At 43.5% G+C, this 22,518-nt stretch overlaps 1 protein-coding gene across 6 annotated transcripts in view; it reads left to right on the forward strand.

Annotated features, from left to right (window-relative positions):
- Gmeb2 (glucocorticoid modulatory element binding protein 2) overlaps positions 1-16,380 on the forward strand; it is a 39,546-nt gene extending 23,166 nt beyond the window's left edge. For 5 of the 6 annotated variants that reach the window (XM_085831503.1, XM_021156485.3, XM_085831498.1 and 2 more), the window contains 8 exons: positions 1,929-2,026; positions 2,725-2,852; positions 7,435-7,538; positions 8,694-8,851; positions 11,879-11,950; positions 12,190-12,327; positions 12,549-12,671; positions 13,407-16,380. In XM_085831503.1, coding sequence (XP_085687629.1) covers positions 1,929-2,026; positions 2,725-2,852; positions 7,435-7,538; positions 8,694-8,851; positions 11,879-11,950; positions 12,190-12,327; positions 12,549-12,671; positions 13,407-14,047 — 1,462 coding nt within the window. In that variant the 3' untranslated portion in view covers positions 14,048-16,380. Of the gene's footprint in view, positions 1-1,928; positions 2,027-2,724; positions 2,864-7,434; positions 7,539-8,693; positions 8,852-11,878; positions 11,951-12,189; positions 12,328-12,548; positions 12,672-13,406 lie in introns of those variants that run through there. The other variant, XM_085831505.1, reaches the window with a different exon arrangement.
- The last annotated feature ends 6,138 nt before the right edge of the window (positions 16,381-22,518 follow it).

Genomic DNA, 22,518 nt, shown 5'->3' on the forward strand with positions numbered 1-22,518 from the left:
AAGCTCAGCATTTGGGGGACAGAGGAAGGTGGATCTCTGTGAGTTCAAGGCCAGCCAAAGCTACATAGTCAGAGCCTGTTTCAAAACAAAACAAAGAAACAAGAGTTTTACATTTTTTATCTTTTATTATGCATTTTAATTAAAAATAACAAAAAATAGATAAAACAACCAATTCAGAGTCTGGCATTTAAAAGTACTATACAAAAGCAAGAGAAAAACATGTGGCTGTGGATGGTATGAGGCTCTGGCTGCTTTTTTTTAGTTTTACATTTTTATTGTATATGTATATATGTGTCTTTTTGCCTGTATGTATTCTAGTGTACCACATGCATACAGTGCCCATAAAGGTCAGAAGAGGGCACTGGAGCCCTGCAACTGAAGTTATAGGTAGTTGTGAACTACCACATGGATGCTGGGATTGAATCATGGTCCTCTGTAAAAGTAGCAAGGACTCTGAACCTTTGAGTCGTCTCCTTAGCTCCTAATTTTATTTACTAATTTCCTTTTGATTTTGGAGGATATTTGAGGTGGGGTCTTGTGTAGCCCCAGATAGTCTAGAATGAGCCAAGTAGACTGGGCTTCTCTGGAACTTAGAGTGATCCCCTGATTCTTCTCTTGAGTATTGGAATCATAAGTATATGCTGCTACCCTGGCTTCTATTTTTTTTTAATTAATCAATTAAATTGTGTGTGTGTGTGTGTGTGTGTGTGTGTGTGTGCGCAGTACACACATGGAGGTCAGAAGACTAGGTCCTGAGGATTGATCCACCGTTGTTGGTTTTGGCAATAAGTGCTTTTACCTGCTCAGCTATGTCACTGGCCCTGGCTTCTATTTTTGATTGTTTATTTTGGAATAGGATCTTGTGGCCCAGGCTAGCCTCAAATGTACTGTATTTTTGAGGATGACCTTTAAATTCTCTGGCTACTTCGACTTCTGAGACTGCAGGCATGTACCACCATGCCCAGTTTTATGTGTTACTGGGAAATCAAATCCAGGTCTTTGTGCATGTTACCAATGTCCTCTGAGCTGAGAGGCATCCTCAGGTATTTGAATTTTTAAGCTAAAGGTATCCCTTTTGTGATTTTCAATTCTGTATATAAGAGAAACTGTTACTATTTTATAACTACTACTACTAAGTTTCTCCTTTTTCATTTTATTTTATTTTTTATTTATTGTCATATGTAAGTACAGTGTAGCAGTCTTCAGACACACCAGAAGAGGGCATCAGATCTCATTACAGATGGTTGTGAGCCACCATGTGGTTGCTGGGATTTGAACTCAGGACCTTCAGAAGAGCAGTTGGTGTTCTTAACCACTGAGCCATCTCGCCAGCCCAGTTTCTCCTTTTACAAATGTTTCAGTACTATATGGTTTTACCTTTTGCCTTTGCTTTTGGTTTGCCCATAATTTATTTTGGTATGAGATTAGGGTTGGTCAAAGTGAATTTTTTCTTTTTTCAAAAAGTTTGTGTTTTCTGAGTATATGGCTCAGAGTTTGATTTCTAAAGCTATATAAATTTTATATTTTTAGCAACTTTGGTAAAAATATGAAATTATTATATTGGAAATAGAAAACCTTACTCAGGAAAGAAAGAAGTGTTTTGAATTCCTACATAAGCATTTGTTACTTCTATAAGTTCCTGACATTGGCTTTGCTTGTCCATTGCCATTCTGGGCACTGGAGGCAAAACTGGAACAGATAATGCAGGCTACCTCTTCTCCTGAGAGTGACATGGGCACTTGTCTGTACATTCTTCTCTGACTGTGGAGTCACCACGATTTCTGAATAAAGTTAGAAAAGTATAATTGGTTTGTAGTAATAACAGTCATCCTTCCATGCTGTAGGTGTGCTAGAGGCTACAAAGTATGCACTTGGTGATTCTGATGTTCTTTTTCTCTTTTTAATTGTTCTTTTTCTCTGTCTACCAGGGGTGATTTGACAGAAGATAACATGGAAACAGAAAATGCAGCAGCTGCAGCTGCTGCTGCCTTTACAGCCTCCTCACAGCTCAAGGAAGCCGTGTTAGGTAGGAAACCCTATTGGCTGGGAAGCTGTATTAGGTGGGAAGCCTGCCTTCTGCCTACTCTTGGTTGCAGAGATTGGACAGTCCAGAAATTGAGGTAGCAGCCAAGGCTAAGTAGGTCGTTCCCCAACATATAAGAGATCAGGTCCTGGATCTTCTTAAGGAGGAGGGTCACACTGTATCTGAAATAAGAACTACTTCTACAACCACCGATGGAAAAAAGAAAGAAGAGTCACACTAAGTCTTTGTCCTCTTTTGTATTTTGTTGTCTTGCTACAGTCTCCCCCCTGTTTCCACTGACTACCAGTGAGTGATTGTAGGTGATCTTTTAATATCTATGAAACCTTGTATCATTCAGATTAAAGAATCGGGATACCTAAGACTTGTTTCCCTAACAGCGTTTCAACTATGGCTTGATTTTGTCTTCTAACATGGTTCTTCAGTTGGGCATTGTTTAGTGAGCTTATATTAATATTGTGGATAATAGTTACTGATAACTAGTTAAGTCTGTTTTATGGATTCATTTGAAATTCTTCTTGGGATTGGTGGGAACCCCTACTCCTAGGCTCTGTTTCAGGCCTTCTTGGATCTTGTTTTGGTTTCAGGTTGGTGGCTACTTTCCACATTTGTAGGAAATGCTTTGGAAAGTTTGTAACTCATTTTCTGTTTCTACTTTTTCTTGTCCATGTGTCTGTGAGAAGTGAAGATGGCTGAAGAGGGGGAGAACTTAGAGGCTGAAATTGTGTACCCCATCACTTGCGGAGACAGCAGAGCTAACCTCATTTGGAGGAAGTTTGTGTGCCCTGGCATCAATGTGAAATGTGTTCAGGTGAGGGTCAGGTGAGGCGCACACCTTTACCTGCACTACCTCCTGTTTGGGGGTGGGGGGTGGCATCTGCCTACATTGGACACTGCTCTGGAGGCTGAATCTCATGGGCCTGGGGAGACAGGAGGCACAGCAGATAATCTCTGGGACTGATGAATGCAGCGAGGAAAAAAAGCAATAGTAATTTTGACTGAGCTGAGCAACAGAGACAGGTGAGTGAGAAGAAATACCTAATTTGAAGGAGGATAAGTTTATGACAGTGTAGTTCTTGTCATTTTTCTTATTTATATTAACTACAATTATTTTGGTTAGGTATTTGGTAGAAGCTATGGCCTCTGAGTTGCAAGTGGCTTTGTTTGACAGACTGAGATGTGCTCTGAAGAGACTCCTTTAATAGCTAGGGGATGTTGAGTGGGAAAGGTATTCTCTTTCTGGCAACATGGTAGGTTAGTACCTAAATTCATCTCTTATATTGAAACAGATCACTAAGATGTATTCATAAAGCTGGTTTAAATTTATTTATCCTGTGTGCACCACATGCATACCTATTTCCTGAAGAGGCCAGAAGAGGGCATCAAATTCCCTAGAACTGGAGTTATGAATGGTTGTGATCTATCATGTGGGTTCTGGGAATTGAATGTAGGTCCTCTGCAAGGAAATAAGTATTCTCAACCGCTGAACCATCTCTCTGTCCCTCTACAAAGCTATTTTAAGGTAAAAAGTTAAAAGTCATCAGTCCCAAGACCCGAGTGTGGGTGAGCACACAGACAGAATGCTGAGTCTTGCTCTCGCTCAAGACATGGTCATCTCAGTTTTCTCTGCTGGGTCAAGAAAGTAAAACCTGGGGTTCCTCATGGAATGTTTTAGTGGGGGGCTGGCCTCTAAGATTGGTGCTGATGAGATTCATGACATCGGCCCTCCGCTGTCCACCCTGAACAGAATGCTGGCTTCCAGGTTAAGCAATGAGAGCAGAATCTTGCTCTTTAGAACATTGGCCTGTGGCAGTATGGTTAGAACCTCCATCAGAGAAGAGCTTAGTTTTAAGTAATTTCTGGCGTGACTTCTCCTCAAAATTGACAGAAATAGTTGAAAAGTCCTCTTTCAAGAAATCACCTTTCCTTATATAATTTTTACAAAGTTTAAGGAGGGAAAAAGAGTGCCTTGCATAGAAAGAAAATCAGAGCACTGGACACAGGGGACAAGGTGCCTTGGGTGAGCATGTATAGATACAGAATTAGCTCATAACTAGGATTACAGACATATACCACTGTACCCAGTTTTTTATGTTAGTACTGGGGATCCAAACAGATCCCTTATGTTTGTGCAGCAAGCACTTTACCGACTGAGCCATCTCCCAACTCTAAATAATTAAGCCTGAGAACATGAGTGAAACATAAGCTATTAGACAAAAAACAGACCTAGAAATGGGTAGAATTAAAACCAAATATTTGAGGGATCAGTTTCAGAGGTTAGACAGAGCTGAAGAGAAGATTAGTGATTGGGAGAATAGAACCAAAGACTAAATCCAAAGCTCAGTTCATAGATATAAGAAAGTGACAGGAGAAAGGAGGAGGAAAAGAGATGGCAAATCTGTCTGCAAGGAAGGAGGCTGAAGACTTCATAAGGAGGGAAAACTGCCGTCTGTCTTTTGAAAGACCTAAAGGATTCCCAGATGAACAGAAAGGCTCCCATCTGAAATAATTTAATGTTAAAATAAAGTGGGTTGGAGCTCAGTGGCTGATGATTTGTTTATCATGTACATGGCCTTGAGTTTAATCCTAGCATGACAAGAGAGAAACAAATATCAATACTTGAGTAAGATAAGGTCCCCCTTACCAACCTTTTCAGTTTATTGCATAAATGTGTTATATTAAGTTAAAAAGCAGACTCCAGATTATGATACTTTAAAACTTGTGACACAAGACAGAAAGTAAATTCTACAACTTGCAAGGAAATCTTCATTTAGGCTTCCATGAGCTACAAGCATCTAAAGTATTGGTTTTCAGGATGAGAGATGGCTCAGTGGTTAGTTAACAGCACTGACTGCTCTTCCAGAGGTCCTGAGTTCAGTTCCCAGCAACCACATAGTGACTCACAACCTTCTGTAATGGGATCTAATGCCCTCTTCTGGTGTGTCTGAATAGAGTGATAATATACTCACATAAATAAATAAATCTTTTTTTTTTTAATTTGTTTTTAATCTTCCTAATGTTGCGTGCAACCCTTTAATGCAGTTCCTCATGTTGTGGTAACTCCCCACCATCACATTATTTTTGTTGCTACTTTATGTAATTTTGCGACTGTTATGAATCATGATATGCAATCCCTGTGAAAGGGTTGTTTGACCTTCCCAAATGAGTTGTGACTAACAAGTTGAGAACAACTGATCTAAAGTCTTTGAGCCTTCAGTAGATAATCCTTAGCCATTCCAATCTCTGCCAAAGAGCTGGCAAATGCTCTTGTACTGGCTACCCCATAGTTGAGTTACTTCGTTTGCATTCTGAGGTTGAACTATAGTGTTATTTTAGGCAAATTCAGTGCATATGCATGTGAGTCTACTGGTGTGTGTGTGTGTGTGTGTGTGTGTGTGTGTGTGCATGCATGCGCGTGCCATACACACTTGTCTAGCAACCAAAATACCCTAGATTCAATCTCCAGTACTACCTAACCAAAAAAAAAAAAAAAAAAAAAACCCACATATTTTGTGATCAGTAGTTAGCTTGGTTAGTAAAGGGTTTGCCATGCATGATTGAAAATCTGAGTTAAAATCCCTAGCACCCTCAGCAGGTTTGCTATGAGATCTTGTCTTCTAGTAATATCAAAAGCTACAGTTATAAAGTCTCACCTACATGACTCAAACATTATCTGAAAAAGGATGACACCAGTGAACATACTAAACTGGATAGAGAAAATCCACAGAGCCTCCAACCATACACAAAGAATTATAGGCTACTTAGGAAAACTGGGAGTGGGGGAGGTGATCTTCCCTAGAGAAGATCATGCCAATTAGTTGTCTAGTACCAAATAGTTATCACTGAAAACATGCTTACAAGTAACAGTTTATGGACTGAACAGGTTATATTTAGGTATATATGTATATACATATATGCATGCAATAATAATTTGTAGGAAAAGAGGCTATAAATTTGAAGAAGAACAGAGAAGGGTATATGGGAGGATTTGGAGAGAAGAAAGGGAATGGAGAAATATTGTAATTAACTTATATATTTTTTTAAAGTCCTAGAACCATATTTTTTTTTAAAAAAGCATCATGGTGCATACTGTCATTCCAACACTAAAGAGACAGAGACAGGGAAATCTATGGGGCTTGTGGCTAACTAGTCTTTCAAATTAGTGAGATCCAAGTTTGGTGAATGTCTTAGTTACTTTTTTATTGATGTGAAGAGATACCATAACCAGTGCAGGAGGGTGACTGTGAGCTTGAGACCAGCCTAGACTACATAGTAATTACCAAGCCAGCCATGGATGCATAGCAAGATCCTATCTCAAACACAAATAAGCAAGTAAATAAACAATTAAATAGATGGGAATACTAACTACACAGTAATGCGCAGTGGCTAGTGTCCTTTAAAAGTCAAGGCATAATATGCTCAGGGCCCAGCATAGAGCACGAAGAAGAGAGATGGAGCGCGCCTTTATCCCACATGAGAGGAGGAAAGGAAAGGGGTAGCAAACAGAATAGGTTCCTGGAACCAGAGCACCAGACATGAACAGGCCAGGAAGGCAAGATCACATGAGCAGAGGTAATCAATTGCAGGATGAAAGGCTGGATGCTGGGCACTCCAGTGGTCTTCCAGTGCTGCTTTGATCAGCAGTGTGAAGAGAGTTTCTGTTGGTTATCAGGGACTCAGGTACATCCCTCCTACAAGCAGATGGTCATGACAGTTGTGACCATGCTACCTGCAGAAACTGGTCCATCCGAACTTTATTTTCATTCTTTGGTTCTAGTCATTGCTTGCTTAAGAAAAATGAATAGTATGTTTTACTTTTCTATGCTTTCTGCCTTAGCAAATCATAGAACACTGTTGAGTCAAGAATGTGGTTCTCCTGACTTTGAGGTGGACATGTGTAAGCACTATGCAAGACAGAGCACTGTGCATTTTACATTTCTGTGGCTTCTTAGTGGGCTTGTCCAAGCAAGGTATCATCCATTGGCAGGCTATACGCTTGTGTTTTGATTAATATCATGTTTTTCTGATATGATATGGGTGAATATCACTAAAGGAATAAGTTATCCATAAGAAAGAGATTTGTTGTGTCCTTTCTAGTATAAGAGTACATAAGCTCTCTTCTCTGCTATGGTTTGACCCTCATCTCCTACATAATACACTTTTGTGGGGCTGTAGCATGCTAAGTATCCGGTAGAGAACTGGCTACTGGGGATATTCCAATAGAACACTATATCAGAGTGTTCTATACTGAGACCTGTGGCTGATAGAGCATGGTTGTCTTTCTTGCTGTGAACCCCTAGTGCAGGCTGGAGCAGAGAGGGAGAACAGGCTGTGCTGCAGTTTCACCAGGCCTGTGTCAGGCTGAGAAGGTCCTCTACTGTGTTTCTTTCTAGTATGATGAACATGTGATCAGCCCAAAGGAGTTTGTGCACCTGGCAGGGAAATCTACCTTGAAGGATTGGAAGAGAGCCATCCGGATGAATGGCATCATGCTCAGGTGGGCATCTGACGAGTCTGAGATGATGGGAGGGGTTTGTAGCCATTGCTTTTTCATTTGATTTTAGATGTGTGAAGATGGGGCATTTTAGTTAAGTTTATTTTAATTTCCACTAATTCTTTACTTGGTGGTAGTGGTGATGGTGATGTGTTTATACTTTGAATATGTCACTGTTAAAACTTAAGGATATAATCTGGTGTTTATGTATAGATAAACATTTAGGCTTACTTTTTTAACAGCTCTTTATGCTACCCTTTACTTCTGTCTTTCATTAAAGTCCCTTGCAAAGTGCACAGGTACTTAGGACATGTCAGGCTCACTTTTTTTTATGACCCAGGAGCCATACCCATATCTATGTATCTGGAATTTAGCATGCTCTGTTAGGAGTATTGCAGCAGCCAGTGCCATCTCACTTCCTAAGCAGCCACTCCCTCGGTTACTCTGTTTTCTGTCAGAGTAGTCACAATTTAGCCTCAGAGAAATCAGCTCTGAGTCCTTTCTCATAGCTCTCAGCCTTATATTTCCAAGATTCTCTGTTATCTAGGATATGTCTGATGGGATAGCTGTTGAGACCACAGGCTGAGGGAGGTATGTTAGAATTGTCTCAGGCCAGTACTGCCCATAGGCTAAGTATAGCTAGAGCCTCTGGCCTTCTGTTTATGGGTCATAATAGGCTTGCTGAAACTGGTCAAGTTTAATCGAAGACCTCAAAGAGACAAGAGGAAGTATTTAGAAGGCAAGACCCTGGTGGGTGAAAATAAGTGACTGTGGCTTTAGATATTATCTTCATTTAAGCTTTGAGCAACTCCCTTTCAGTCCTTCTAAAAGGTAAGGCTGTGTCCCTGGAAATGATTCCTACCTCTCTTCTTCAGTACCGAGCCAGTCACCACCTTTGTTAGCTGTGGGCCTGCTCCCTAGGTCCAAGCTCACAGTATAGATACTTGCTAGCTAGTGTTTTCATTTCCCTCATGTGGATAGAATGCTGTGTGGGTAGCCTGGGGTGGCTGTGCCATCTATTCTGCTTTGTGCACAGTGAAAGTTGCAGCCCATCTTCTACCTCAGTGGAACCAGTTGGCAATTTTGGTCCCTGCAGTTAGACAGTAGATGAGATATTTTTAGTTAGGTCTCACCTGAACTGCTCTGGCCTCTCTACAGGAAGATCATGGACTCTGGAGAGCTAGACTTCTACCAGCATGACAAGGTCTGCTCTAATACTTGCCGCAGCACGAAGATTGACCTTTCAGGGGCCCGTGTGTCCCTGAGCAGTCCCACATCCACAGAATACATCCCACTCACACCAGCTGCAGCTGATGGTAGGTGCAAGAGGCTGTCAGTCTTGCAGGTCAATTGCAGCTATCCTGACCAGTCCTTTCTGGCTGCCATATACCTTGTCTGTTCCCTTCCACATGGGGCCCTACAGTGACTTACAGTGTAGGTCAGCCTTCTTTGTAGCCTTCCTGGAAGCACATCTGGGAATTTGTTGGTTTTGTAATGGAGAATCTTTTTTCTGTTTGTTTTTTGGTTTGGTTTGGTTTTTTCTCAGGACAGGTTTCTCTGTGTAGCCCTGGCTATCCTGGAACTCACTCTGTAGACCAGTCTGGCCTTGAACCTAGAGAGATCTGCCTGCTTCTGCCTCCTAACTGCTGGGATTAAAGGCACGTACCACTGCCACCTGTCTGCTCTTAGGGAGTCTTAAAACATTTCTGTTATTTTCTCTTTTTTTGTTGTTTTGTTTTGTTTTGTTTTGTTTTGTTTTCCGAGACAGGGTTTCTCTGTGTAGCTCTGGCTGTCTTGGAACTCACTCTGTAGACCAGGCTGGCCTCGAACTCAGAAATCTGCCTGCCTCTGCCTCCCAAGTGCTGGGATTAAAGGCATGCGCCACCACCGCCTGGCTATTTTCATTTTAAAATAGTAATTCACATATAGAAGGGCATATATAAAGAATGGTTATGGACGGCCTATGTCCCCAGGCCTGCTCTCTCCCACTCAAAGTTTGCCTGAATTGGAGATACATATTCCTTGGTTCTTGGTGCTTTGAAAAACTGTTTTGTTTTTTTTTTTTCAGATCTCTTACTGGGACCTGGATGTAGGTCTTTCCTGCCATTTTGATTTTGGGTGACAGTTTAGGATATTCTTCTCTGTTGATATCTATCCCTCAGAGTTGTAGAAAGGTTGACTTTTATATCCCCTCCCCCTTCATGGTTTTTTGTGACAGAGTTTCTCTGTGTAGCCCTGGCTGTCCTGCAACTAGCCCAGTAGAACAGACTGGCCTCGAACTCACAGAAATCTACCTACCTCTGCCTCCAAGTGTTGGGACTAAAAGCGTGCACTACTACCACCCTGCAGTTTTCTAAAACTTTGTCCAGTTTTGAGAGAGAATTTTTGTAAGTGGAAGTAAGAATAAAGTTGGGATTTGAGCTCCTTGTTGTGTTACCTGGTGAAATTGAGCTGTTTTCTTTTTCTCGGCAGTGTCACTTAGCTATCATTCTACAGTGTTAAGCTGACATGTACTTCCAAATGATGGCTCTATGACCTCTGTTTAACCAGGCCAATTGAGCCTCATCCGGGGATGGGGAAGAATGAGATCCTATGAGTTCTTTCTTTGTTCTCAAAGTGCTTTGTTGTAGACTCGTTGGTCAAGATTTGGCAGAGTCAGAGTTAGGGTTCAGCCCTTCTGACAGTGGTACATTCTCCTCTTCAGAAGCCTAGGGTCATAGGTCAGAGACTGACTTTTGTTAGCTCTGTCCTTAGTCCATGTTTATGGTTTACCATGATCTGACAGTGTCTTTTGCTTAGCTCCTTTCTGGACCCAAAGCACCAGGTATAATAGGAGGTCAGGACAGAGCTCTTCTGGGGACACATTAAAACAAAAGGCAGTGTGGGGAGTGAGCAGTCCAGGTCTTGGTGGCTGACTTGGCTTCCCTTATTAAAATTAGTCACAGCCCTTCAGAGGCTAGTGAGGTGTTTTAAGTATACTCGGAGTTAGCTAAACTATGGTATTTGGTGGATAAATATATTAAATGCATTTTCAACCCTGTAGTGTTTCCAACTGATGATGTGTTTATCAGTGTTTAGCTCCATCATGACTGGAAGAACATCTGTTAGTTTATTCTTGCAAGCCTTAGTGAAATGTTAACCAGCATACCAACTTTATGGAATTATTTTGTAGGTCTTATGCAAAAAAGAAATGTATTGCCGGGTGGTGGTGGCGCACGCCTTTAATCCCAGCACTTGGGAGGCAGAGGCAGGCGGATTTCTGAGTTCGAGGCCAGCCTGGTCTACAGAGTGAGTTCCAGGCCATCCAGGGCTACACAGAGAAACCCTATCTCAAAAAACCAAAAAAAAAAAAAAAAAAAAGAAAGAAAGAAAGAAAAGAAAAAAAGAGAAATGTATAGAATAGCTTTTTTAGTAAATAGTCATAAATAGTGGTTCCTGAGAAAAAGAACATTGACTGTCGGTGACTGTCGGCCAGGGCAAATAGGAGCTGCTAGTGCCATCTCCTGACAGAATAAGAGGGCTTTCTGAGCCCTCTAATTAAGGCTGTAGTGCCTTAGAAAGATAGAATTGGGGTTAGGACTTAGCTTTTCTGGTTATTTAGTTTTTTAGCTTAGAATTTCAATGAGTCTTTGGCTTTAATATCATATGTGTAAGGAGAAGTGTTTCTGTTCAGTTGATTCCATGCATACATGACTCACAAGTATTACAACATTGATGAGTGGTAGGCCATTTGGAAAGTTTCTGGAATATGTCTGCTTCTGGGTTTGCCTCTGTGCTAGATCTGTGTATGAAGCCTTGGTCAGAAACTCCAGAACTTCCAATTACAAACTATATGGTCGTTGAGTTTGTAGGTATCAGCAATGGACTTGGTGATATACTAGAATGGATGGTTTGTCTCTCTTTTAATATAAAAGGATTGTTCTGGCATCAGTCAAATTTAGATGAGTTAAAAGTGACCCACAGGGCAGAGAGAGAGGCAAGGTAGGCAGAGAGCCAGCTCCCCAGCTCCCCGGGCCTGTTTCCTTCCCAAGGCTCAGTTGCAGGGACTTGCACATAGACCTAGAGGAGCAAAATGTTGGGAGCTGCTGAAGTTGAATGATAGCTCAGAGGGTGTTTTCCTGTTCTTTGTGTGTTTAAAGACATCTGTGATTGAAAATAAACTCACTGTGAAGTAGAGAAGTACTTTGTATGAAGTAGAGAATTACTAGTGTATTGTGTTTATCAGTTCTGTGAAAATGGGTGACAAAGGATTCAGATGGAACCTTAGAAAGATTATTAGGACTTAGAGCTCTGGGGGCTGTAATGTAGAGCAACACTCACCCACAACTCTGCCTTACCTGCAGTGAATGGCTCACCTGCCACCATCACCATAGAGACCTGTGAGGACCCTGGTGACTGGACCACAACCATTGGAGGTATATTTCCTCAGCTTCTCAGGATTACGGGTGGGCTCGTGGCTGGAACTATCTACCCATGATCTGATCCTAGCTGGGTTTAGGATCCAACCACTGACATGCTAGATTTGTGGGCTATAATATGGAACTCGATGCTTTATGTGCTGACCTCCTGAGGTGATGTCCTTTACTGCTTCCTGTTGTCAGTTTCTCTATACATCGATTTGTATCCTGTCTACCTGTCTCTTTCTCCATCATAGATGACACATTTGCATTCTGGCGGGGATTAAAGGATGCAGGCTTACTGGATGAAGTCATACAGGAATTCCAACAGGAGCTAGAGGAAACCATGAAAGGCCTGCAGCAGCGAGTGCAGGACCCACCCCTGCAGCTCCGAGGTAAGAGTGCCTGATTCTCCCTCCCGCTAGCCCCAGGCCCTGCCGTGTGGCTGGGATGGAATCTGAACCTGAACACAGCACCCTATTGTGCTGAGGGGCATTGTCAGTAGGAGAATCTTTGGAGTTGGCTCCTTCCATAAGAGGAGCCAGCCCAGCACTGGAGTTCAGGAACTCTAGGAGTAGCCTAGATTTTTACTAAGTGTTGGTGTTGTCCCTTTCAGATGCTGTCCTCCTCAACAACATCGTGCAAAACTTTGGCATGCTGGATCTGGTGAAGAAGGTACTGGCAAGTCACAAGTGTCAGATGGATCGTTCCCGGGAACAGTATGCGCGGGACCTGGCAGGTATGCCCAGCAGCAGTGTGGGGTTTGAGGAGCTATAGGCTCAGCTCTCTAGTTGTGTGTCCACATACTTTTCTGAGACATGGCTGCATAGGTGAACTTTTCATTTGAGGACTAAGAAGTCAGAACAACACTAGATATCATACGTAGAAAAATCAGTAAAACTCCAGTGGCTGTGGTCTGACCCTGTCAGTTCAGAAAGCACAGGTCACTGTTTGTTACCTTTTTGTGATGAACCAATTTATTTAATTTAAAGGACTAGGACAGGGAAATGGAAAAAACACCTGCTCCAGCCAGAGCTGGATTGTCCTGTGGTGTTAGTATATTAGTAATAAACTTTCCCTAGTGATTTTACTTAATTGTATGCCCTGCATATGACTCTGTGTGTGTGTGTGTGTGTGTGTGTGTGTGTGTGTGTGTGTGTGTGTGTGTGAATAGGCATTTTGGTTGCTTTGGTCTAACAACTTTCATGCGAAAGTCACTAGAACACATTGGTGCTGAGGGGAAGGTTTTTCTTATAGCACTTCCACTTTGGAACCGGAGTCTTGGGTCATCCTGAGGGCCATTAAGGGACCCACTGCTGCAAACCTTGCCAACCTTTGGCAAGCAGCCCTCTACTCATCGGGGTGCTGTTGGTCTATAATCTGCTCACTGATTGTACATGTCTGCATTTTCCTCGTGAGAATACTATCTATCCCCATCCCTGTTGTCTGTGGTGATGCTGTGTGTCTCCTGCAGCCCTGGAGCAGCAGTGTGATGAACATCGCCGCCGTGCCAAGGAGCTGAAGCACAAGTCCCAGCACCTCAGCAATGTGCTCATGACGCTGACCCCGGTTCCCCTGCCATCCCCTATGAAGCGGCCCCGTCTCGCCCGGGCTACATCTGGACCAGCTGCTATGGCTTCCCAGGTGCTCACACAGTCTGCACAGATTGCTTTGAGCCCAGGAATGCCTATGTCCCAGTTGACCAGTGTGCCACTGGGCAAAGTAGTATCTACACTGCCCTCCACTGTCCTGGGCAAGGGCTCTCCTCAAGCTGCCCCAGCCAGTTCACCGGCCTCCCCACTGCTTGGAGGCTACACAGTTCTGGCCTCCTCTGGCTCTACCTTCCCCAACGCGGTCGAGATCCATCCAGACACTTCCAGCCTCACAGTTTTGAGCACAGCCGCCATGCAGGATGGCAGCACAGTACTGAAGGTGGTCAGCCCCTTGCAGCTGCTCACCCTGCCTGGCCTGGGACCCACCCTACAGAATGTGGCTCAGGCATCACCTGCAGGCAGCACCATTGTGACAATGCCTACAGCAACTGCCACTGGACCTGAGGAGCACACGGCCACTATTGAGGTGGCCGCTGTAGCAGAGGACCATGAGCAGAAGTAGCTGGCAGGGAGGGTAAAATCCTTCCAAAATGGGCTGGCTGCCTCTCCTCAGGCCACTGCAGGCAGAGGCCACTACAGACACAGGCCACAGGGCTGGCTCAGCACAAGCAGGTCTGATGGGCTGAACCAAAGAGAGGATTGCCGGATGAATCAAGAGAAGAAAAGGGGGCAGAATGTTGCCAGCAACCTGGAAAATCTGTCTTCAACATATAAACTTCCTCCCCTTTTTTTGTGGGAAATACTCTTTTCCATCTGTTGCTTATTAATCCTGTTTACACATTGGGCCTTGAGCAGGAACCAGAGGGTCACTGACCAGGAGGAGGCCTGGGTGCTTCTGGTACAGCTACAGAGCCAGCACCAGAGCCCAGCTAATTATAGGTCCTAGTGCCTGCACCCCCATGGGGCTGAGCCTGCTGGGACATTATTGACACATGTCTTAGGCAGCATGCCTGAGTGTGGAAGCCATAGATCCTATGGATTTGGTCTCTTCCCACAGTTCTCTGTTGGTTCAGTATGGCCAGTGTCCATGTTCCTTCACTGGTGGGAACATGCCCTGGGGCTAAGTGCAGACCCCAGTCAGGAGCCCATCCCCACCCTACAGGCACTCAGGTGGTGAAGGGGTCTCATGGACCTGGCATGTTCTAGACCCCTTTGCACATGGGCTGCAGGTGTTTTTAAGTGAATTGCTTAGTAGCCTTCTAGGGAAAAATCAAATTTATAGTGTTTTCAACCAAAACAATGTTGAGTGCCTAGGCTCCTGAGTCAGTTCTAGGAGGGACCCAGGGCACCAATATATACACACCTAGCCAGGTGCTAGAGGTCTTAAGTAGTGTCTTTCCCTGAGACAAAGCTCTGGAGATTCTTGTGGAGGTATGCCTGAGACTTGGAATAGTTTAAATGACTCCCTGTGTGCAGCTGGCTCTTGTACTCCCCTACAGTTGCCCCCCCCCCCCAATCTCTCCTGGAGGTGGAGCTTGGCCTCTCTGGCCAATACTCAGTGTCTCTATCCTGAGAGCTCCAGGATATGTAAGGCTGTTTAGAGTGGTGGGTTGGTCAGCTGGAAGACAGGATCTAAAATGTTCCATGGAAGGCTGTCTTCAGGCAGTTTTTACAGGTCTAGGTTTGGGCCTGTGCTAGGGGCTACCTAGGCGAGAGTTTTTGGAGCCAAACAATTCAGGGAACAAAGTTTTGGCCTCTTGGTAAAGGATGTCCTGGGATAGTCCTAAGGTGCCTCTTGAATCTCCTGTTCTGTCAATTGAAGGCTTTCCTTTCAAGGGCCCCATAGCAGGAAGGGCCACTGTCCCATTTCACTGCTTTGAAGGCTACCTTATCCTTCCATCCATGCATCCCCTCGAGTGCCCAGATTGCTTTTACACCGCTGCTGTGACTGGACCCTTCCCTGCCCCTGCTCTCACCCCATGTCATGCTACTGAGGTTCTTGTTTTCCCTCTGTTCCATCATTGTTCACTGTGGCCACGAATCAGCTGGGTTTAGCAGATGTTTACCTGTTTATGTATATACTCCTTTTTAAAAACTTGTTTTATTTTTTCATTGAGTTACAAGTCCTGTTATATGCAGCTGTGTGACTTTAGGGGCATTGGGAGGACCAGCAGGGTGGGTACTTCCTTGAAGTCCCTGCTCTACAAGCTCAGACTAGATTAATGTCACAAATAAAACCTTCCTGCCCTAGGAACCAAGAGCCTTTCCTTGGCACAAGCCCCAGATGTCATTTGCTTTGGGGGATGTGGGCCAGTTCCCTTTCTTCATAAGAGCAAGGTTGAAACATTTTTGGCCCTTGCCCCTTAGAGCATGGAGGTACTGGAAGGTGAAGTTTATTTCAGAGCCATACAAAAATAATTCTCAAATCAGCTTCAGAATTAGTTCATAGCACTCCTTCCCAGTGTCCTCAGAGGCTGTCTACAGCCCACCTTCCAAGGCAGCTTCTAGCAGGACAGAGAAGGACCAATAGTCCCGTCTGCATGGAACCCTCAGTTCTGGGAGAGGAAGTGTTATCACTGCCCCACCACGTGTTTGTACCTGCCTCTCTGGTTCCTACTGACTTCTATTGCTGTGTTCCCTGCTTGTTGGGCCATTTAGGACCCAGGAAGGAAGGTCTTCCCCCTCCACATGCAAACACGGGTGCTTGTGGCTGCTTTCAGTTTGTTTTTCTGAAAAGATAGGACAGGATTTGGTTTTGCAGAGGGTGCAAGCTCCTTTCCATGCCTGCCCAGGAGGCACGCAGAAGGGCAAGTTTGAGTTCTTTGAGTTCTACTTTGTATGTGTTTAGCAAGTATCTGCTTGGTACTTTGATTTAAAATAAAAACACTTTTATAATTCGCGTTTTTGTCTCTTGTAATGAAAACTATGAAGAAACCAAATTTAACTTGTAAAACCATGTGTGCCCCTGTGACAGGTCCTTCAGACACATCTGCCCTCTGAGTCCAGTTGTGTATGGTCTGGGTCCTGAAGTCAAGCAGATTTTTTGTTTTGTTTTGTTTTTTGTTGATGGCAGTGGCTTTTTTGTTTTGTCTCTCTACATAGATCTGGCTGGCTGGGACTCAGGGATTCCATCTGCCTCTGTTTTCTTCTAAGTGCTGGGATTAAAGGTGTGTACCACCACTCCCTGTTCAAATAGTTTTAATAACTACACCAGGTCCCCTTTGGCTTCTGTGTTCAGCTTAGAGCGCAGGTGTGCGTAGCATTGGTGCTAGGCATCTCTCTGTGAGCCTCCCTGTCACTGCATCAGACTATGCAGACAGGTAGCTCAGAAACAACAGAGATTTACTACTTACGAGACAAGGCAGACATTATAGAGCTATAAGGAACATGGAACAAGGCGAGGATATCAAGCTAGAGTAACTACTTCATCTTGTCCCAACGCTGAAGTTCCGGCAACTTCTCTAGAGGCTTAGGAGAGGCCATTGAAGCTAACCATGTTCTTCCCTTGCCCGGCTTTGTTGTTTTGTTGTTTTGGTTTTTGGGCATTGTTGTTGTTGTTTAGAGACAGGGTTTTTCTGTGTAGTCCTGGCTGTCCTGGAACTCACTTTGTGGACCAGGCTGGCCTCAAACTCAGAAATCTGCCTGCCTTTGCCTCCCGAGTGCTGGGATTAAAGGCATGCGCCACCACTGCCCGGCTCCTGCTTTCTTGAAGATCCTCTTCAGCACTGTTCCCCTCTTTGGTATTATGATTCCTAGGGGACCAAAGGTGGACCTCTCCTGCATCCTACAGAACAGAAAGGCAGATAGCATGCCATGTCAGTTAATGAGAGTTGGGGCAGACACAGACTTCGTGAGGTGGGTGTTTGTGGGTGTGTGACTTCCTAAGGGGGACCAAAACAACTATCTACTTCCCATCTAAAGACTTGCTGTGATTCAGTGTTCTTCCATGAGCATGCTCCACTGCAATAGAGTCAACAGATGGGCAATGGGCCCTTCCTATCATCACATTTCATGGATCTGCTGTCTCCAGCGTACCTATGATCCCGCAGAAAATCTATATGCACCTCGGATTTAATGCATCCAAAACAATTCTTACTTTCTCCCTTGAACCTGTTAATTCCTGTTGTTTCTTGTCTCTAAGAAGGATGTCACCAGATCTGTCGTTTCTTATCTCTAGGAAGGATGTCACCAGCCACCTGTTGCTCAGGCCACCTTTCTCCAATCTCAGTTAAGATATCCCCTCCTCACCAAGCCATACCCCTCCACCTCTCAGACCAAGACAGTCCACATTTTTCTTTACTGTTATTCTCTACAGTCACTCTGGTCCCAACATTATCAAGGGACCATTTTCTGCCTCTGGGCAAGGGGAATGTCCCTTCATCAGCTCTTCTGACACCTATTCCTGACATTTGTGGCAGTCACCAGCTGCAGAATATAAACCTACTAATTTAGAAGGGTCAGCTTCCTGTGCCCCTACTGAAAAGTCCCTAGAGACAGGTTCCAGCACTGGCTATTTGCTGAAAGAGAATGCAGGAAGAGTGGGGAGCAGTGAGTCTCACTCACTTGCAGTGTTCTGAAGCACAGAGTCCACAGAGGATGATGCTGAATGACGCCCCACATCTGGATAGACTGCAGCTTTCCATTCACCTGCTCAAAGAGGACACATTTTCTCAAATTTTTTGAATATATAACCATTGCTGGATCATGCAAAAACTTTTTTTTTCCTTTTTTTAGTTTTGTAAGTAGGCAGTTGTCTCTGTCCTCTGGTGCATGGCTGTATCATCTTGCATTTCTACCAGCAATGAGTGTGACTGTTGACCAACATCCTCACTCCACGTAGTATACTTAGCGTTTTGGACTTTGGCATTGTGATAGGTGTAGGTGGCCTCTCACTGTTTCGCTGTTTGTTTTGAGATTTTATCACTGTGTAGCCCAAGATAGCTTCAAATTTGTAATCATCCTGCCTCCCCTGTAGGATTACAGACATGCGACACCCCATTCAACTTCCCTATTTAAAAATGATTATGTCATTGTGTACATGCTGTATGTTGGAGTGCATGTGCCATGTACCTTTGTGGAGTTAGTTCTCTCCACCTTTTATATGGGTTCCAGAAGTGGAACTCGGTTGTCAGGCCTATACAGCAAGTGCTTTTACAAACAGCCATCTCACCATCCTTCCCTGTTGTTTTAATTTGTAGTTGCATGATGGCATTTGATACAGAACACCTTTTTAAAAGAAGGTTTGCGCCTGGTGGTAGTGGTGCATACCTTTAATCTCAGCACCCGTGAGACAGAGACAAGCAGATCCTCTGAGTTGGAGGTCAGCCTGGTCTTTTAAAAAAAAGAAAAGAAAGAAAAGCATTTGTTTTTATTCTTAGGTTGTATGAGCATTTTGCCTACATTTATGTATCTGTAACACATCCATGCCTGGTGTTTGCAGTGCCAGAAGAAGATATCAGACGCTCTGAACTGGAGTTAAAAGATGGTTACAAAGCCAGTTGGTAGCTCATACTTTTAATCCCAGCACTCAGAAGGCAGAGGCAGGTAGATCTCAAGGACAGCCAAGGCAACACGGAGAAAAGCTATCTCAAAAAGTGAAACCAAACAAAGATAGTTGTGAGTTGCCATGTGGGTGCTGTGAACTTGTAAATTAAATTCAGATCCTTTGCAAAAGAAGGAAGTGCTTTTAATTGCTATTTCTTTAGTCCTCAAAAGACCTTTTTATGTGCTCATACATCCTCTTCAGGAAAGTGTCAGGTCTCTTGTCTACTTTTTTTAAAAAAAAATTATATATACTACGTCTAGCATGTTAGGGGCCCACAGAATTACAGACAGTTGTGAGTTGCCTTGTGGGTGCTGGGGGTCACTGAACCTGGACCGACTGGAAGGCTAGCTGGTGCTCTTCCCCCACGGATCATCTCTCCAGACCCCTTTTTGCCCATTTTCATCTAGGTCCATTTTGTTAATTATGACTTCTGTTTTATATTTTGCTTTTTCTTTCTTTTTCTTCTTTCTTTTTCCCTTTTTTTTTTTTTTTTTTTTTTTTTTGGTGGGGAATAGGGTGGGGTGGGAGCAGTGCTGGGGAATCAAACACAGTGTCTCACAACTACTGAGACTGAAGATGGGGCAGATATTAGTCTTTTATTAAATCTTTTCATCAGATTTATTTTTTACAAGTATCTCTCCCAGATTATGGCTTGGCTTCTCATTTCTCTTAATATTTTTCAAAGAGCTTTTTTTTTTTTTAACTTCACTTTTGCCAGGCATAGTGGCACGCATCTTTAATTCCAGCACTTGGGAGGCAGAAGCAGGTGGATCTCTGTATGTTATAGGACAGCTAGATCTACATAGTGAGTTTCAGGCCAGCCAGTTCTGTATAGTGAGCAGCTCTCTCAAACCAACCAACCAACCAACCAACCAACCAACCAACCAACCAACCAATAAAAACTGCAGTTGAACTTTGAAGTTTGAAATTTTAAAAAGATTGTGGGTTGGAAGTATAGCTCATTGGTAGAGTACTTGTCTAGTATGCACAAGCTTCAGTCCCAGCTCTAAAGGGAAAAAAGAAAAAGAAAAATCTGCTTACAGTTTGTCAGGCACACACATTTTTACTATTTTTTTTTTTCTGTCATTGGCTGCTGCTACTTTAGTGACTTTTCTGTTGCTGTGACAAAACACCATAGCCAAGGCAACTTTTAAAAGAAAACATTTAACTTGGGGCTCATGGTTGTAGAGGGTTAGAGTCCATGACCACTGTGGTAGAAAGTATGACAGCAGGCAGGCAGGCAGGCATGGTGCTGAGGCAGTAGCTAGGAGTTTACGTCTATTCTCATATAGGAGGCAGAGAGAGTCAACTGGCATGGACTTTTGAAACCTCAAAGCTCACCTACAGTAACACACCTCCTCCAGCAAGGCTGTATCTCCTCATGCTTCCCAGTAGTTCTGCCTATTCAAAGTTAGGAGTCTCTGGGAGCCATTCTCATTCAGACCTCCATAGTGGTTATTCTCATCATTGTGGCTTATCTTTTCATTTTTTTCAGTGGGTTCTACATGGTAGAACTGTTTAGGGAGGACTAGGAGGTATAGTTTTGTTGGAGGAGGTATGTCTCTAGTGAGTGGGCTTTTGGGTTTCCAAAGATTCCCAGCACCCTCTCTGCCTTGTGATTGTGACTAAGATGTGAGCTCTCAGCTGTTCCTTCACTCCACCATCATGGACTCTAACCCTCTGAAACTGTAAGCCAAGTTAAACTCTTGTCATAGTGTTTAATCATAACAATAGGAAATTAAGACATAGGATTAACATGTGTGTGTGCATTTAAAACTTGTATTAAAGTTTCATCATCAATGATCTAATAATTTTACATATGTATTTTCCTCCTTAGTCCAATTATAGATTTCAGTCACATCAGTCTGGGGTTTTTTTGTTTTTTGTTTTGGTTTTTTTTTTTTTTTTTTTTTTTTTGGCCTCTTCAGTCTGGCCTAGCACCTGGGGGCTTCTTTGAAGAGAACAGGAGTCTGTATTGGGATCCTTGTAATGGGGTCGAGCTCAACCTTTAACAGGAACAGGGGGTTGTGTCCTCCCAATACCTCACCACAGGGCCTGGGACACCCATCATCTGTCTGTCTCTAGTGATGCTCACACTGATGTAGCATCCAAGCAGTCACTGTGGTCAGTGCTTACTCCTGAGAGGTGATCATCACAGGAGTGAAAAAGCTAAGCCATGGAGGGATTACAGCTGGGATGAGTAAGATCACAGATCTGTACCAGCATTTGCTTTGTTGTGATGTGTCATGAAATGGGGTATCCAGGACATATTTTTTCAACTTAGGATGGGCATCCTTTGCTGTGGTGGGGATGTTGTTAGAGGAGTAACAGGAGAAGGGTTGGGGCTAGGTACATGTGAGACACTCAGGAAGAGAAGCCAAGGAGACCCTTGGATCTTATTGTCTAGTTCCAGAGTCTAGGTTTAAAGGTCAAGTATGGTTGGTTGGCATGGGAACATTCTGGAAGATTATCTGGCTTTAGCACAGCTGAGGTCAGAGAGCAGGGTCCCTTGTGTCTGTGTGGTGCCTGACCAAGTTGTTCTAGAAGCATTCTTCATTCTACGGAGATATATACCTGGTCCCGAAGCAAAGTTCCAAAGGCTGAGAAAACAATAAGTCCCACACTTCTAAGAACAGAATGGGGTGTGCATGTGTGTGTGTGTGTATTTACAGTAAAGAATGCATTTCTTCTTTAGTAAAGTATCCAAAACTGAGAGACCCCCTTTTCTTTTCCTTTTTAAAGATTTATTTATTTATTATATGTGAGTACACAGTAGCTGACTTCAGACACACTAGAAGAGGGTGTCAGACCTAATTACGGATGGTTGTGAGTCACCATATGATTGCTGGGATTTGAACTCATGACCTTTGGAAAAGCAGTCAATGTTCTTACCTGCTGAGCCAGCTCTCCAGCCCGAGACCCCCTTTTCAATGGCTTCCCAGTATTCCCTACATGAGAGGGGGACCACCATTGAGATGATGCTGGGTTTGGGGACCTGGATCTGTGATAGTTGGAAGGAAGGCTGTTATGAGTAAACCCAACAACCACTGTCTGTTACTGTTCCTTGGTTTGGGACCCCTGTTCTTTTAGATGTGGCTATCTAGTTGTCTTTCAGTTGGACCAAGACTTAGTGTGGTCTTGATGATCCAAAATGGAGATTTGATCAAGAGGTTCTGGTCTGTGTTTCCTCACATGAAGGTCAATATTTTTTCTATGTCCACTTTTCTTTGTATAACAAATATTGGCTCGTATATTCTGCCTATTTTTTCATAGACTGCTTTTCTGGACTTATGTTTATAGTTTAAAATATGTACTATATTAAAGAAGTCAGATTTTTACCTGTGATAACAGTTACAATTTGGGGGGGGTCTGGCTTTGCTTTATTGACAACGAGGGATTTTTTTTTTCTATACAAAATTGTTTTAGTTTTGTGGGATGAAGTTATTGATAGTGTGCTGGTAGATGTTTAACAACCGGTTCTCTGAAAA

The sequence above is a fragment of the Mus caroli genome, unplaced genomic scaffold (assembly GCF_978045245.1).
Source record: "Mus caroli unplaced genomic scaffold, Mus_caroli_1 scaffold_2, whole genome shotgun sequence".
NCBI classification, from domain to species: Eukaryota; Metazoa; Chordata; class Mammalia; order Rodentia; family Muridae; genus Mus; species Mus caroli.